At 34.2% G+C, this 14439-nt stretch overlaps 1 protein-coding gene and 1 long non-coding RNA gene across 2 annotated transcripts; both read left to right on the forward strand.

Moving 5' to 3' along the window:
• The first annotated feature begins 143 nt into the window (after positions 1-143).
• LOC134855456 (uncharacterized) lies at positions 144-1990 on the forward strand. The gene is made up of 3 exons (XR_010164491.1): positions 144-342; positions 984-1158; positions 1828-1990. It is a non-coding gene; the product is annotated as an uncharacterized LOC134855456 (long non-coding RNA).
• Positions 1991-2007: 17 nt separating this feature from the next.
• Positions 2008-6369, forward strand: LOC134855457 (putative uncharacterized protein DDB_G0282129). The gene is made up of 4 exons (XM_063871988.1): positions 2008-2085; positions 2706-2866; positions 3522-3677; positions 5861-6369. Exons 1-4 carry the CDS (start codon positions 2009-2011, stop codon positions 6184-6186), a joined length of 720 nt encoding a protein of 239 aa, XP_063728058.1. The 5' UTR covers position 2008; the 3' UTR covers positions 6187-6369.
• The last annotated feature ends 8070 nt before the right edge of the window (positions 6370-14439 follow it).

The following is a 14439-nucleotide window of genomic DNA, read 5'->3' on the forward strand; positions in this document are numbered from 1 at the left end:
TTTAACCACTTTAATCGCCTAGCCGTGAAAACACGATAATAAGATGGAATGGTTTTATAGACTGGTTCTAAAAAATTGTTTTAGTTTTCTAACTCGCCTAAAAAACATAACTTGGTTTTCTCAAAAGTTTCCCTCCCGCTCTGATTAGCAATAAATAACCCTACAATACAGACCTTATCTCATTTTTTTTATTATATAGTTTCAGCGTTTTAATATTCAAAATGCTATCGGAAATTTCCGATTTATTTTTATATTTTTACTGTCAATTAACAGTTATCTAGACGATTATTTCAACCACATAAATTTGCAATACTTTCACTAAGAAATCATCAGAGCAGTAAAGTAAGTATTCTAAAAAAACTAATTTGTTTCTAACTTCAACCAACGTTATAAAAGAACTCCTTGAAATTTCTTTATCGATTTCTTACCCCCTCCTGGCTAATGCAAAGGGGTAATGGCGATTCGGAGAGAAAATGAATCAGCCGAAGTATAAACCAACCGAAAATGCGCGGAGTATATAAACAAAAAAAAACGTTACATTATAAGAATGACATTTGAATATAACTTTCGTAACTGTTACATAATTGTTACATATCTATTGAATAACACTTGAGTATTTTCGGCTGATTTATACTTCGGCTGGATTATATTTCACAAAAATTTCGATACAAGGTGACAAAATTGGTTCAAGCTTTTGCGTTTAAATAGTCTTTTACAGGTGTGGACATTCTGTACTCGCTACCAATGGTGGGGGAGGTATCTGGGATCTTTTTAACTATATCCCCTTTTTGCAAAAAGGGCCGAGGCAGGTTCGTAACTAGGTATAAAATTCCCCGATATGCTTAACGGTTTATTTATTTCTTTATAGGGGGGATAATCGTCACTAGGTACTTAAGGGGGGGGGGGGGGGGATAGTTGAAGAGATCTGGTATCTGAAAAAGTCAGAAAAATTTCTATTTAACTAATCATCACTATCATTTCAGCACCTGATCCCCCCAACCCCGGTCGTCGCTCTCCCTTCAGTCCCATCCGGAACAGGGGGAGGAGTCGGAATAAGAGTGCCAGTCCGAAGAGAGACAGGAGCAGAAGTGGGACCAGTGAGGGGGGAGGAGCAGGAGGGGGAGGGGGCCCGGCTAAAGCCATCAAAGACTGGTTCAGGTGTGTTTGATCGATTTGATTGATTGATCGATAAAAAAATGTATATAGAAAAAATAAACTAAGCTTTAATAAATGTATTTCAAAATGCGATTTACATCCGCTTTCCTAAATTTCATTTAATTTTCCTAAATTTAAACTCCTAAAATTTCAATGGTTGGAATAAAATTTGACATTTTTTCAGCCCATGTTTTTTTGGCTCCATTGTACTTGGCTTTCTAGTAAACTACTGAAGTTCATTAGTGCGGTTAGAACTATGAAAGAAAAAGTAAAAAGTTAAAATGAAGTTTTTTTCAATTAAAGGTCTGGATGTGAAATACATGTGACTTTTTTTGGCTCTTTTCCAGTCCCCCTCCCCCTTTTTTTCAAAATACTGAGTTTTTTGTTTGTTTTACGTCTTATTACGGCTAAATGCGTGTTGTTACGCTGTAAAGTATGAAGAACATCTGTTCACAGATGTCGATTTGTTCACCCCGCCAAATTTCATTGCATTATGATAACGTTAAATAAGCTTTTCAAAATTGAATTTGAAAGGGGGGAACTGGAAAAGAGTCCTTTTTTTAAAAATTTTCATGGCACTAATTTTTCAAAAAAAAGAGAAAAATTTGTTAACAAAAATGTCATGTATAAAAAATTCGACTCAGATTCGAATTTTTTTAAATCTTTTTTTAGCCGTCGTGATCGTTCTGTGGACATTACTCAACGCGGTTTGGAACAACAACAACAGCAACTTCAAACAACAAACAACCCCTTGATTGTCCGACTCAGATCAAAAGAACAACTCGCATCTGGTCAACAGCAGTACACCCACGTTACCCCACAGCAGAATATCCCAAGTGGGTTGGGTGGGGGCATGGGGGTGGGGACGGGAGCCCAGCAGGGGGGTAATAACCAGACGGTGCCAGTGAATCAAGCAGCCAGTCCACCACCGTAAGTGCTGTTTAGCTTTTTACATTTAAGTCACATTTTGCTTCGTTGGAAGACGGAATTTTTGAAATTTTTGCTAATTTCTATCATTTTTAACAGATGATTTTAAGAAGAATTGGCAAAAAAAATTGCTGTTTCATCTCTAGAGAAAATTAATGCAAGCCTCAACAAAAATGAAAATAGCCCAATATGCGCCGCAGGCAAGTTTTTGAAAAAAAAGCCCAAAAAGCTCTTTCTGGAAAATTTTGACCAAAAAATTGCGTTTTTTCGGCGCGCACCCCTCCCTCAAAATTAGTATAGATTGCTTAGAAAAATTTTAAGGTCAGTCAGCCAAAAATGGATATCTCAAAATAGTACAAAGCGGGGACTCTTTGGGTAGGCAGAGGGTCGAATCCCTGGAGGGGGAAGAGCGTCCCCCCCCCCCCTAAATCCGCTACTGCGTAAAATGGTAGCTCAGTGGATTCTTTTGGTGACCAATTGTTTTTTCCGTCGTATCTGCTAAAGTTACCATCTGTTCAAGATACTCGCAAACATCAAACACAATTAGTAATTTTGCTGGGCACCATCACTGACGATACGCCACAACAGCATATGTAACTTGAAATGTTGCTCTTGTTTTTCAGTGTTGTAGCTTCGTCTGCTGTGGCGTCGAGTGACACGAGTAGCATCAACAGCCGGAACTCATTCGTGAACTACGACTGCTCTACTCTCGTGATTGACACCGGCACCAAGTTCTTCCTCATCTCGAAGGAGTTGGCCAAGAGCAACAAACACGGCATCAAAGGCAAGTGTATTTATGATATTATTAAATCTTATTTTCAAGCCGGATGCTCGTAACCAGTTATTGCATTACATTGTGTGTTACAATTTAATTTGGCTTTGGAAAATACATTAAAAAAATATCAACCTGTCACTTGATACTGATATAGAATAGATACTGTTCATAGTCTGATTAGTAAAAGCCTGCCAAATGGGCTTTACGGGTCATGGTTAAATGTAACAAGTTTGATAATTTGTCTGAACTTTGCTGATTTCAAATAATTTATATAGAGATTTTGTCCTAGACTTGAATCTCTGACATCCATCTCTGATCATGGTTAAAGCAAAAAAATATTGGATTTCACTTTTTTTGATTTAGTACTTTGACCAATCGACACGTTAATTTTAATTTTTTGAACAACCAGATAACAGAATACAAGTATATCAGTGGCAAATTTGATCAGACATAGTTTCAAGCTTCAAAATACTTCTGATTATGTTTAGGCCACAAACTGCACATCTACAATGACCAAATTTAATATATATTTTTTGAAAATATCGGTCGGCCAGTGAAAAACGTTCATTCCACATGTTCGAAAAAAGTGGTTAGAAGAAAAAAAACATTGCCGATCCCATCTAGATTCGAACCTGGTACCTCTTAAATCGAACTGACTTTTTAGGCAACAAACTGCACATCTACAATGACCACACATTCGTGGCCACTCACTTCAGCCGCAGTGAGACGTGTGAGGTGTGTCTGAAGCCCATCTCGAAGAGACTGGGACTGGGCAAGCAGGGCTACAGGTGTAGGGACTGTGAATACACATGCCACAAGGGTAAATCTGCTTGACATTAGTTACTTATCCCTTAGGTTCCGAGCCTACGGCACAGTAGCGGATTTGGGGGGGGGGGGGGATCGTTAGGGGAATGCCCTAATTACCCACCTTTCAAATCCAAAACTATCTCTCGGCATAGCGCATTTCAAATGACATCATTTGAATCACAGATCGCTAATGCCTTATGATTCACCCCCTACGTCAACTTGGTGCTCTTTTGGACATTTTAAACTTGCTCAATACACCGTGATATTTTACGCAACTTTTTTGATGAAATTCTCTAAAAATGCGAAAAAACTTCATTTTGCCCCTTTTTTTTCAAATTTGCCAATATAGGGCTTTTACACTGTTTGGGAGAGCTTAAAAGTTAGCATAAGTTCAACCTGGATTCTTTGGTACCTCCTCTCTTCGCCTCACAAATTTAAAATTCCGATGTCGATGTACATGTAGAAAATTCGAGTGTTAAAAAATCAGATACCACAAAAACAGATCATAAAAAGTGAAATATCAATTTAATTCTTTCAGTCGTGATTTGAATGGCATTTAAAAATCTTCAAAAAAAAAATTCGGTGCCGCAATGAAATTGTGAAAAAAAAACAACTTGGTTTTCAGTCTAATTTTAAACTATTTTGCTTGGGGAAGGGGTGGTGAAATGGCTAAGTTTCCGCTTGTCAACAGAAAGGCCGGGGTTCGCGCTCACTCTGATCTGTGCTTGTTGATTGAGAGCAAGGCATTCTTACCCTGCCCAGAAAAATATACGGCAAGTTTTGTTGCAATTTGCAGCCTGGGAAACATCCGGTTCTCTGTAAGGAACTGACTATTCGTTTTCTCCCTCGCAGATAAATGACCTAATTCCAGGAATCGCTTCAAAATTGCAGGCAAAAAAGTCACCGTACAAAATCGTCTTGCTTTAGAATTTTTTAAAATAGAAATGACCATTTTTGCACCTTTTATATTAATTTTCACAATTATATTTGTTATCATTTTTCGTAACAAATCTATAAAACGCAGATTTATTTTTACTCTGGCTGGGTTACGCCCATAATTAATTGTCTTGTTGATCAATTGGTTTACTATACTTTTCGTCTGCTCGTCATACTAACTTTTTCGGCAATATAAAACTGTTGTACTCCTTCAACATCATTTTTAGCCAAATTTTTTTTTGAGCGCGTAATTGAATGGACTAACAGCTATCTTAGACAATTTTATTGATATCTTAATTATCATGATAATTTTTTTAAAAATTGTCAGCAAATTTGATTTCTTTCAAAATACTAATTTTCACTGCTCACTCGAATAAAATAATCAAGCGAAAAAGTTGATATGGCGCTTTCTTAATTCCCAAAACTGAAAGAATTACAAATTGTGTTTTTGTTCGGGTTGTTTTTATCTCCAGACACAACTCTAGCAACTTTTGGCGGATTTTTTTTCACCAGTGAAAAATAATGTTGCCTTGAGTCTAAATTAAAACAAAAAAATCACCTGTGATTGTTTGCCGTGAAGTTATAGGGGTATAAAAGACTCAAGATGATGCAATTAACGAGCGAAATATGGGACAGTTATTGCGCACTTTCGGTCTTAGAATTTGTTCCAATTTGATTTCAGACATGCTATTTGGTATATATACTACTTTGCCATATGCGAAATATATCACAGGTTTGTTATTGAAAAAAGTCAGAGTTATTTTAGGCGAATACTACTCCAAAAAATCTAACAGGCAGTCGCAATATTCAAAATTTTGCCATGATACGAGTAGTCTTGTTTTTTTTTTTTTTGTATTCTTATGAGTTAGACCAATAACCTTTGGTGGGCACTGGGGGAAAAGAGTAGCATATCATCTTTAATTTATGATATAGCGACTAAAAAGTGAGATTTGTTTTGTAAATACATTAAAAAATTTTGTCACCTTGGAGGCTATTTCATCTGCTCTTGTTCCAATATACTTGATTTAAGAGCCCAAAAAGGGAAAACAAAATGCTGGCAAAACTTTAAAAACAAAACAAGAAAGAAGTCTTTTTTACATGAGCAAAAAGTTATATTTTTAAAATTTGAAGAAGACATTATAATGATTATGCTTGTAACTAAATTGATCAGTCTTTACAAGAAATTTTAATTGACTCATAAATCCTGAAACTTTTTTCGGTATGATGTAAGGATTTCTATTTTTTTTTTAAAAATTTTAGGCTGCCACTACAAAACAGAACTGATTTGTGCGAACAGTCACGTGTCCTCAATGGAAATGGAGTTTGTAGGAGAAGCACAGTTGGTGTTCACGACAGCAAACCAAGATCAACAACAACAACAACAACAACAACAACAACAACAACAACAACAGCAGCAGCAGCAGCAACAACAAGGCTCTGCTTCAAACTCCCCCACCTCTGAAAACAACAATAATGACAACATCAATAGTAACAACAACAATAATAATAATAACAACAACGGGAGCTCATTTGGACTCGGAACCAGCAAAAAAGGAAGCAGCTCGTCGTCCCCAATGTCAAACTAACTAAAAAAAACTAGCTTGAAACATTCGAAAACCTTTTAATACCATGGTTATGTCATTTGCCGTTTTGTATCTTTCCCATATTCACCCATCCCCCCTCCCCCGCAGTAGGCTTAAAATCCTGCAAAATGCAAAAAGCAGTGTTTTGGGGCTGCATTTTTTTTGTGTGACCAAGCCTGGGTTTGTGGCATATATGATAGAAAAAACGCGCGATTTTATGGATTTTATGTGCAAGTCTCTCTCGAAGAAAGTTAGATAAATTAGACCTCTTCTTTTGTTCAGACGCAAAAAAAGATAGAAACTTAATTTTTATAGTGCCGAGAAAACCAACGTTTTTGGGAGATTACTTGAGGAGTGTTTTGTGCATTCGGTAGCTCGCCCTTAAAAAATTAAGACTTATGATGTGAAAAATCCTCTACCCTCTTAAAATCAGCTCCCATTTTGTTTTGCAAAAGGCAGGTGTTATTATACTCTTCAACGAAACTGAAATCATAAGCGTTGTTATTTTCATATTTACTTAAATTTTAATTATTTGCATGACTAAAGTTTGAAATATGTTATATGTAATTAAAACCCGTCATTTTTTTGTTTCATAATAGTATTTGAGAGGACGTTTGCAAAATGTTTTAAAAAAACAATCAAAAATATGAAATCACTGATGAAAAGTGCATTTGGATCAACCGTAATTTTTGAACAAAGTTTGTATCAAACTTGAACTTTAAGACAACCATGCGGAAAAAATTGTCTGAAATTAAAATGAACCTTGAAAAATTTGTTTTTACCTATTAAAGAGGACAAATCTACCAGCAAACTGGTAATAACTTTAAAAAAGCCACTGGAGCAAAATTAATCATCAAAAATCAAATTATTTTGTAAATTTACAAAAGTTGGCGGCTCTTTTTCTTTTCCCCCACCCAGCCCAAGCATCGGTTTTATAGTCTATCGGGTGGTTTCAAAAGATTGAAAATGAAGACCAAATATGTTTGTCAATTCCGAATCAGTACGCATGACAATTTACGCAACAATCGATGTGAACAAAATTAGTTATTTGTAAAATTTCATCGGTGGGGGGGAGGGGGGGTGGAGTGCGAAAAACCAAACTGGCTGCCAAAAAGAGATCAATCAAAGGTTTTTCATAGACTAAAGTTAATTAAAGTTAATATCAGCAAACAAAAACTAGCTTACTGAAAATTCCTTGAGTGCACAAGGGAGGATTTAGGGCGGAAGGGGTGGACGCCTTCCTTCGGGATTTCGATCCACTTTTTCTTGAATTTTTTGCTGTAATTGCTAATCAATTTGACTGAATTTTTTTTTTGAAAAACTCGACAAAATACTAGAAGAATTGTCGATGACGTTTAGAGATATCTGGTCCACTAAATAGCTGAAAAACTATTAAGCTATGCTATAAAGTGCAAAAATCATGAAATAACTAAAAAAAGAAACGTTTTTTTATAGCTTTCAGTTTATTACCCACCCTATCTAAAGTTGATATTCAAACTTGCTCAATGATAACTGAGCTCAGTTGCAGAACAAAGCTATGGGTGAAATCTCTCTAAATTTTTTTCAACTATCCGTCTGCTATTTGAGCTCAGTTGCAGAAAATACTATGACTTTGGTTAAAATCTGTTCCTTTTGTTGGTTCGATTTCATTGTAAGAAGTTATTACAAAAAATGCAAAAGCAACGGCTTTCAAATTTTTGTCAGCATTAACAAATATAGCAAGTTGAGTTTGCTTGGTTGTTCTAACTGAAAATTTTTTACTAGGTTACTAATACATAGCTTATATATTTGTTGATACTTTTTCAAGACATTTTAAGATTTCTGCAGTCACAAGACGAAGAAATTTATCTTTTTGATCTGATTGAGAGCAAATAAAACAATTTTTTCTTCACGTTTTTTTTCTTTTTTTCAATTAATTTAAAACAGCTAGCCGTAAAAGAATTACGAAATCTGAAATTGAGATGGTAAGATAGCCAGTAAATGTTTTTGATGGGGTAAAATAGCCTGCGTACCATAACTAGCTTCAGAGGTATCGTTACTGTGGAAAACCACTCGCAAACAAAGCAAAGGATTTGATTTCAAGGGCCTAAAACAACTTATATAGGAATAATATTGCGCTATTTTTCAATCAAGTTAGAATCAATTTTAACCCAAAAACTGATATTTCTGTATGATGCACTAGTTGAGGTATACTGGCATTTTATTACTTTCGAACATGGTATTCAAAACTTGATCCCCAAAAAGTTCTCAAAATTTGTCAAAGTTTAACCATATCTTCAATAGATGCAAAAACGCTAAAAAAATGTTTATTTGCTTCTTGAAATCAAAAAAAATTGCATCTTTCATGCCCGTGACTAAATTTGATAGGTGGATTTGTAATTTCAGTTGAATTTTTAATTGATCATAGAGTGAAAATTTGACTTGTTCATTTTTCGCGGAATGCCAATTTGAATATCGTAAAAATTTTCATAATGATTGTGCGTTGTTGCTATTAATATAGCTTATGGGGGTATCGCACTTTGCCTCACTTTCCATTGAAAAAAAAATAAAACCCATAAATTCGATATCGTTTTAGATATTGATAGACGAAATTGAATCAATTGATTCTTGTGCAAGATTTCACACTGATGTGTCCTTCATCGAAAAAAAAGTTTTGAGTTTTTTTTCGGAAACAAATAATCATTATGATAACACATGGATTAGGAAGTTGTCGTGTTTTGAAATTATTATTGTTCCGACTTTCGATACGAAAGTAACGGAATATTTGCTCTCGGGGTGGGTTTTTTTTTCTTCAGACAAATTTTGACTTTTTAACTAGCCATTGTTGACGGAATTTTTCATATCATTCGAAAGATAGTGTTGTCTTGAGCCTAAGTTTGAACAATTTTTTTTACCTGTGATCTTCTTTTGTAAAGTTATAGGGGTTTAAATATGCCATTTTGGCCAAATTGAGACAGTTGACGCTCAATATATTTCGCGCTATTGGCGCGTAAGCGTAAATTTAATCCATCTTAGAAAAAATACTTGTGACGATTCATTACAATCATACTCTGTGTTTTTTGTAATTGTTTGCGGATTCTGCAATAGGCAGAAAACTGTTTTTGTTATAGATTCCGCAACAAGGATACTTTTTGCCTATGTGGAATCCACAGTCAGGAGGCTAAATCATAAATCAGCTCCCTTTGAAATAAGCTCATTTCTTTTTGCTCATTTTAATCTTTCCATTCATTGCCGGTATCGCGACCCAGTAAAGGTGCCGACGATGAAATTAACGTAACATTCATTTGATTGTGGAAATCTGCAATATTTTGGTTACAATCTGGAACTTGTTTACAAGCTTGTCTCCTGAATCCAGAGTCATACACGCATCAAACAGCGCGCTTGCCTAGGACTCAATTTTTTTCTTGTAACAAAATGGCAGTTCGACTTTTGCTAAAATTGTACAATGTTAGTTTTGATGACGTTTTTCATATGCTAAGTACATGTGAAGAGTTTAGACTCTGGTGTGAAAAATGATTATAATTTTTACTGTTTAGTGAGTTTTTTTCTTTTTACACGAAACTGATTGAGTTGTTTTTTAAATACTAATAAAAATTGGTAGAATATTCATTAAGAGACATTTGCTTGGACTTACTTTATATTTTTTCAGACTGAAAAGTTGATGAACTGGACAAGTTTTGCGCTTTCAAAATCCCTTTCTCGATCTTTTCAGTAGATTAACTTGAAATTGAGCTAATTATTATGGTACAAATTTTAATGCCTATGAAATTTTTGAATGAATGTAAGCTTTCGATACTTGCTTTGATTTTGGGCCAAAACTTGCTTTAGGGTAAACTGAAACCCACCTTTGAATTTGTTCAGTGGCTACTAGTGCTTTCTGGGCTCAGGTGCTTGAACTCACATGTGAAATCAATATCCGCCGTTTTTGTTAAATGCTCTGTTATCAGATAATTTTTGCCTCAATTAAGTGTAGAGGTGTGGAGCAGAATTTCTAAAAAGGCAACTACAACAGCTGCAGTATGCATTTTTCTGATAAATTCGTTATGAAAAATAACTGAATAATAGGTATGTTAGTTTTTCTAGCATTGGTATTTTTTAGGATTGCTAACTTGAAATGGTAATTTTTTGCGATTTGTCAATTTAATTGTTGCAACAAGTTTAATTTTTTTATGTCGAATGCCATGGTGCTATTATATAAATGATTGGGCCACTATAATTATGCTTTCAAAATTGTTGCAAAACCTTTTTTTTTTCAAATAAAGCATCGTGAAACTTTAGCATCACACCTGATCAAAATGAAAAACTTTTTTTATTCAGTTTTTTTTCTATGCAATATTTTACGGTGGTATGATATCATCGAAATGAACTTGCAAATTGTAAGAAAACAAAGAATCAACAAAAAGTTTGCTGGAATTATGAGGTTTTCATGAATTTGATTTTTGCTGCCTTTTATGAAAAACGTTAGTGTTTTTAAAACTTTCGTTATTTCGATCTTCAGTTTGCCCATAGTAAGATGATTTCTAAGTTGAACCTAAGTTTTAAGTTTAATGATTGCCTTTGCAATTAGTGGTTGCTATCTGCCGCAGATATTGTCATATGGAAAAACATAGAATAAAAGTCAGTAAAATTTTGAAGTTGCTGAGACATTCTAATTTTTTCAGCAGTTGTCGTAAGACTCGGCAGATTGTTTAATCAATTCATAAAAAATTTGGAGAAGCTACTAAAAAAACGGTCAAACCCTAATTCGTTGCTTTTTACAATTTATTTCACACTGCTAGATTATTCATCAAGAGTAGCTTTTTTGGTCTAATTTTACAAATTATTCGACTAAAAGGTCAATATATTTAGCGAGTTTCCTGCTTTCAATAAGCGTTAATGTTTCTTTTTCAGACGATCAACTTGGATCATTGTGTACAATTTTGAGCAAGCTAAAATTTCTGATAACGACGAGTTTCAAAATTTATTCTTGACTTTGAGTCTAAAATTGTACTGAAAAAGAGCCCCTTTGAACTTGTTCAGCTGTTCTCCATGATTCAGATCTAAGCGACGTCTTCTCTTATCGAATGTTTGTTATAAATAAACAAAAATGAAAAAGTGAAACCGATTGATTGAAATGTCTATGATGCCGCATTAGGAAGCCTTAGCTGACGGTAACAAAAGATAACAAATGAAACTTGAAAAGATTCAACAAACAAATGCAACAAAAGACGGAAATGAGTTAGGAGTTTGCGGTCACTTCAAGATCATTTTGATGGAAAAAAAATATTAAAGAAAAAAACAGGTCAATAGATCATGCAGGAAAGGAGAGTTATCACAAAATATACCAACTGAGAGGACATGGAGAAAAAGGATAGCCGGTTGATTAGCAAGTAGCACAAAATGTTCCGACCACAATTTCAGAAGAAAAAAAATTGTTTTTTTTTTCAAGGTATTTCAAGGTAGTGTCTCTTTTTTGTGCGTCGTGTGATAATACGACTATACAAACGCGTAAAAATTTAGTAAATTCAGCATAAATTAGGATTCCAATTGTCTTCAAAAAATAAATTAAGAAACTTTTTAAAAACTTTTTTGCACTCTTAAATTTTGAACGTTTTTTTTTTGCCAGAGAAGAGCTAAATGAATCTTCTAAAAACGTTTTACCTTTTAGTTAAAACAAATTTCTTTTAGTCTGAATTGCTAATTTTCATTATATAACAAACGATATCGATTGCTTTACCTGCTCAAAAACAGACGAAAAACCAAAAATAGACGAAAAGTTAAAAATCAGATTTTCTCGTCACTAGGAAATTCTTCAGAATTTTTTTGTGTCGTTCGAAACATGACTAAAGGGGTTATGATATGTTATATCACTCCAGCCTATCCAATGATTACCTAATTTTGAGTGGAAAACAAAACAAGGGAAAAATTTAGAACACAGCTGAATACAAATTGTCTCGCCATTTTCAATGGTCGGAAAAATAACTGGGGTAAGAAGTGGAGGTTGAGAAAATCCAAAAATAACGACTAGTAAAAGCGAAGAAAAAAGATATGGAGATTTCGCCAATGCAATCAAAATCAGTGAATGATTATCTGATTTAGAAGAAAAACATCGAATGGTTGCAAAGATTTTGTCTTAAAAAGCTTAACAAAAAACTTACTGAAAATTGTTCCATAATTTTAGTGACCATATCGTATCTCAAAAACTATAATTTCTTTCCATGTTTCGCCGAAAAAAAGTTTTCTTCAGTTTGTGACATATTTTAGATTTTCGTAACGTCAGTAAATTGAGCAGTATAGTCAGACAAAAATCACCTTTGTTTCTTTCTCGCTTTTCAGTTTCGCTTTAATTTTTTCACTTTTACAAAAACTGTGCAATATAGTAACAAACTGGCCTGAGATTTGGATATTATCTATAGAAAACAATTGGTCCTTCGCGGAGCAAGGCAGATGTAGCATTTAAAAAACATAAAGATAGGTTGGGTTCAAACGGTAGAGTATGAGGGTGAATAAGTTTTTTTTTGAAAGAGCGTCTTCGCTTTTTTTGCTATAATTAAAGTTATGGAAGTCTGATGGAGAAATTGGAACGGTTCATAAAAAGTACTGATCAGTACTGCCTTCTCTTCTCTGCTTTTTTTTCTCTGCTTCTCCGCCTTCGCTAGATTAGCCCACTGACTCGGTACTTTCACTGAGTCTTCTTGTCACAGTTGCACTGCCGAAAGTGAATACTGAATATCACTGGCAAGTTTTTCCGGGAATTTATAGATCTGTAAAATTCAATTATTTTTAATCGCTAAAAATAAAAATTGATGTTCTGACTTTCGTAACGAAAGTAACGGAGTATTTGTTCTAGGGGTGGTTTTTTTCTCAGACAAATTTTGACTTTTTAACTAGCCATTGTTGACGGAATTTTTCATATCATTCGAAAGATATTGTTGTCTTGAGCCTAAATTTGAACAGAAGTTTTACCTGTGATCTTTTTTTGTAAAAATATAGGGGTTTAAATATGCCATTTTGGCCAAATTGAGACAGTTAACGCTCAATATATTTCGCGCTATTGACGCGTAAGCGTAAATTTAATCCATCTTAGAAATTGTTCCAAAATGGTAAAAGGAAGGTTATTTGGTTGCCATAATTGATTTTGTAAGAGGAGTGAACTTCGTCACTTTGTATTTTATATGGCCTGTGGGGAGATGATTTTCGCAAAAAAAAAGTTTTTTCTTTTTACATTTAATTTATAAAAAAATCCAATTAGAAAAAAAAATCATTTTTTTTCTTTTTTATATTTAATTTTGAAGCCTCGTATCAGGCTTCACCCTGATACGCGAAATCTTCTTCTATCTAAATGAATCTTCCTTAATCTTTTGTTTGCGTCAAAGTCAGAGCAATTCTTTAAAGTCCTGTGAGGCTAAGTTTCTTTCATATATTTGCGAAGCCTCAAAGAAAGCTTGTTGACTACAATATCGTAGAATTATCGTTTTCAAAAACATTGGCCCCAGGGTATGCCAAAAAACGTTTTGCTGACATATACTTCTAAGTCTTCGAACGACTCAAATAATTTTTCCTCATAAGACGTAAGATCCTTAATATAACTTATTATAACTTCAAAACTTAAATATCAATTGATTCACAACTTATTTTGCTCAATGTGGAATGAGGCGTTCAAGTGAAAAAGCGTATGAACCCATGTTGAAATTTTATAATTTGAAGAGCACTACTATTTGTGGACTCTCGTGTTTAAGTAATTTTTTTTCACCTGGGATGTTTTAATTTTTGTATTGATTCGCACTTGAATTAGATTTGACATTTTTATTTTTATTATATTTGATCTTCAAAAATAACACTGTAAAAATTTTCGTTAAACCGTAAGAATTATGCTAAAATGAGATTGGAAAGAAAGTGCTTGTAACTGATAACTAGCTTGAATACTTTAAATCGTCTTACGCAGAGTAGCTACAACCTCAAACTGATATCGGATCTCATTAACTCTATCCCCCCTTTTCCAAATGGGTGGGTGGGGGGGGGGGGGGGGGGGGGGGATTCGTTACTAGATAAAAAAAATCATATGGTAAAAAATGTTCACTAGGTAAACAATTTTGAATATTTATGCTCGGTGTGGGTTTTTTTGTTCAGACAAAGTTCGACTTTTTAACTAGCCTTTTTTGACAAAATTTTTTTTATCATTCAAAAAGTATTGTTGTCCTGAGCCTAAATTTGAAAAGATAATACACCTGTGATCATTTTTTGTAAATATATGGGGGTTTGAAGGTTGCCATTTCG

This window comes from Symsagittifera roscoffensis, chromosome 10, assembly GCF_963678635.1.
Source record: "Symsagittifera roscoffensis chromosome 10, txSymRosc1.1, whole genome shotgun sequence".
Lineage (NCBI taxonomy): Eukaryota > Metazoa > Xenacoelomorpha > Acoela > Convolutidae > Symsagittifera > Symsagittifera roscoffensis.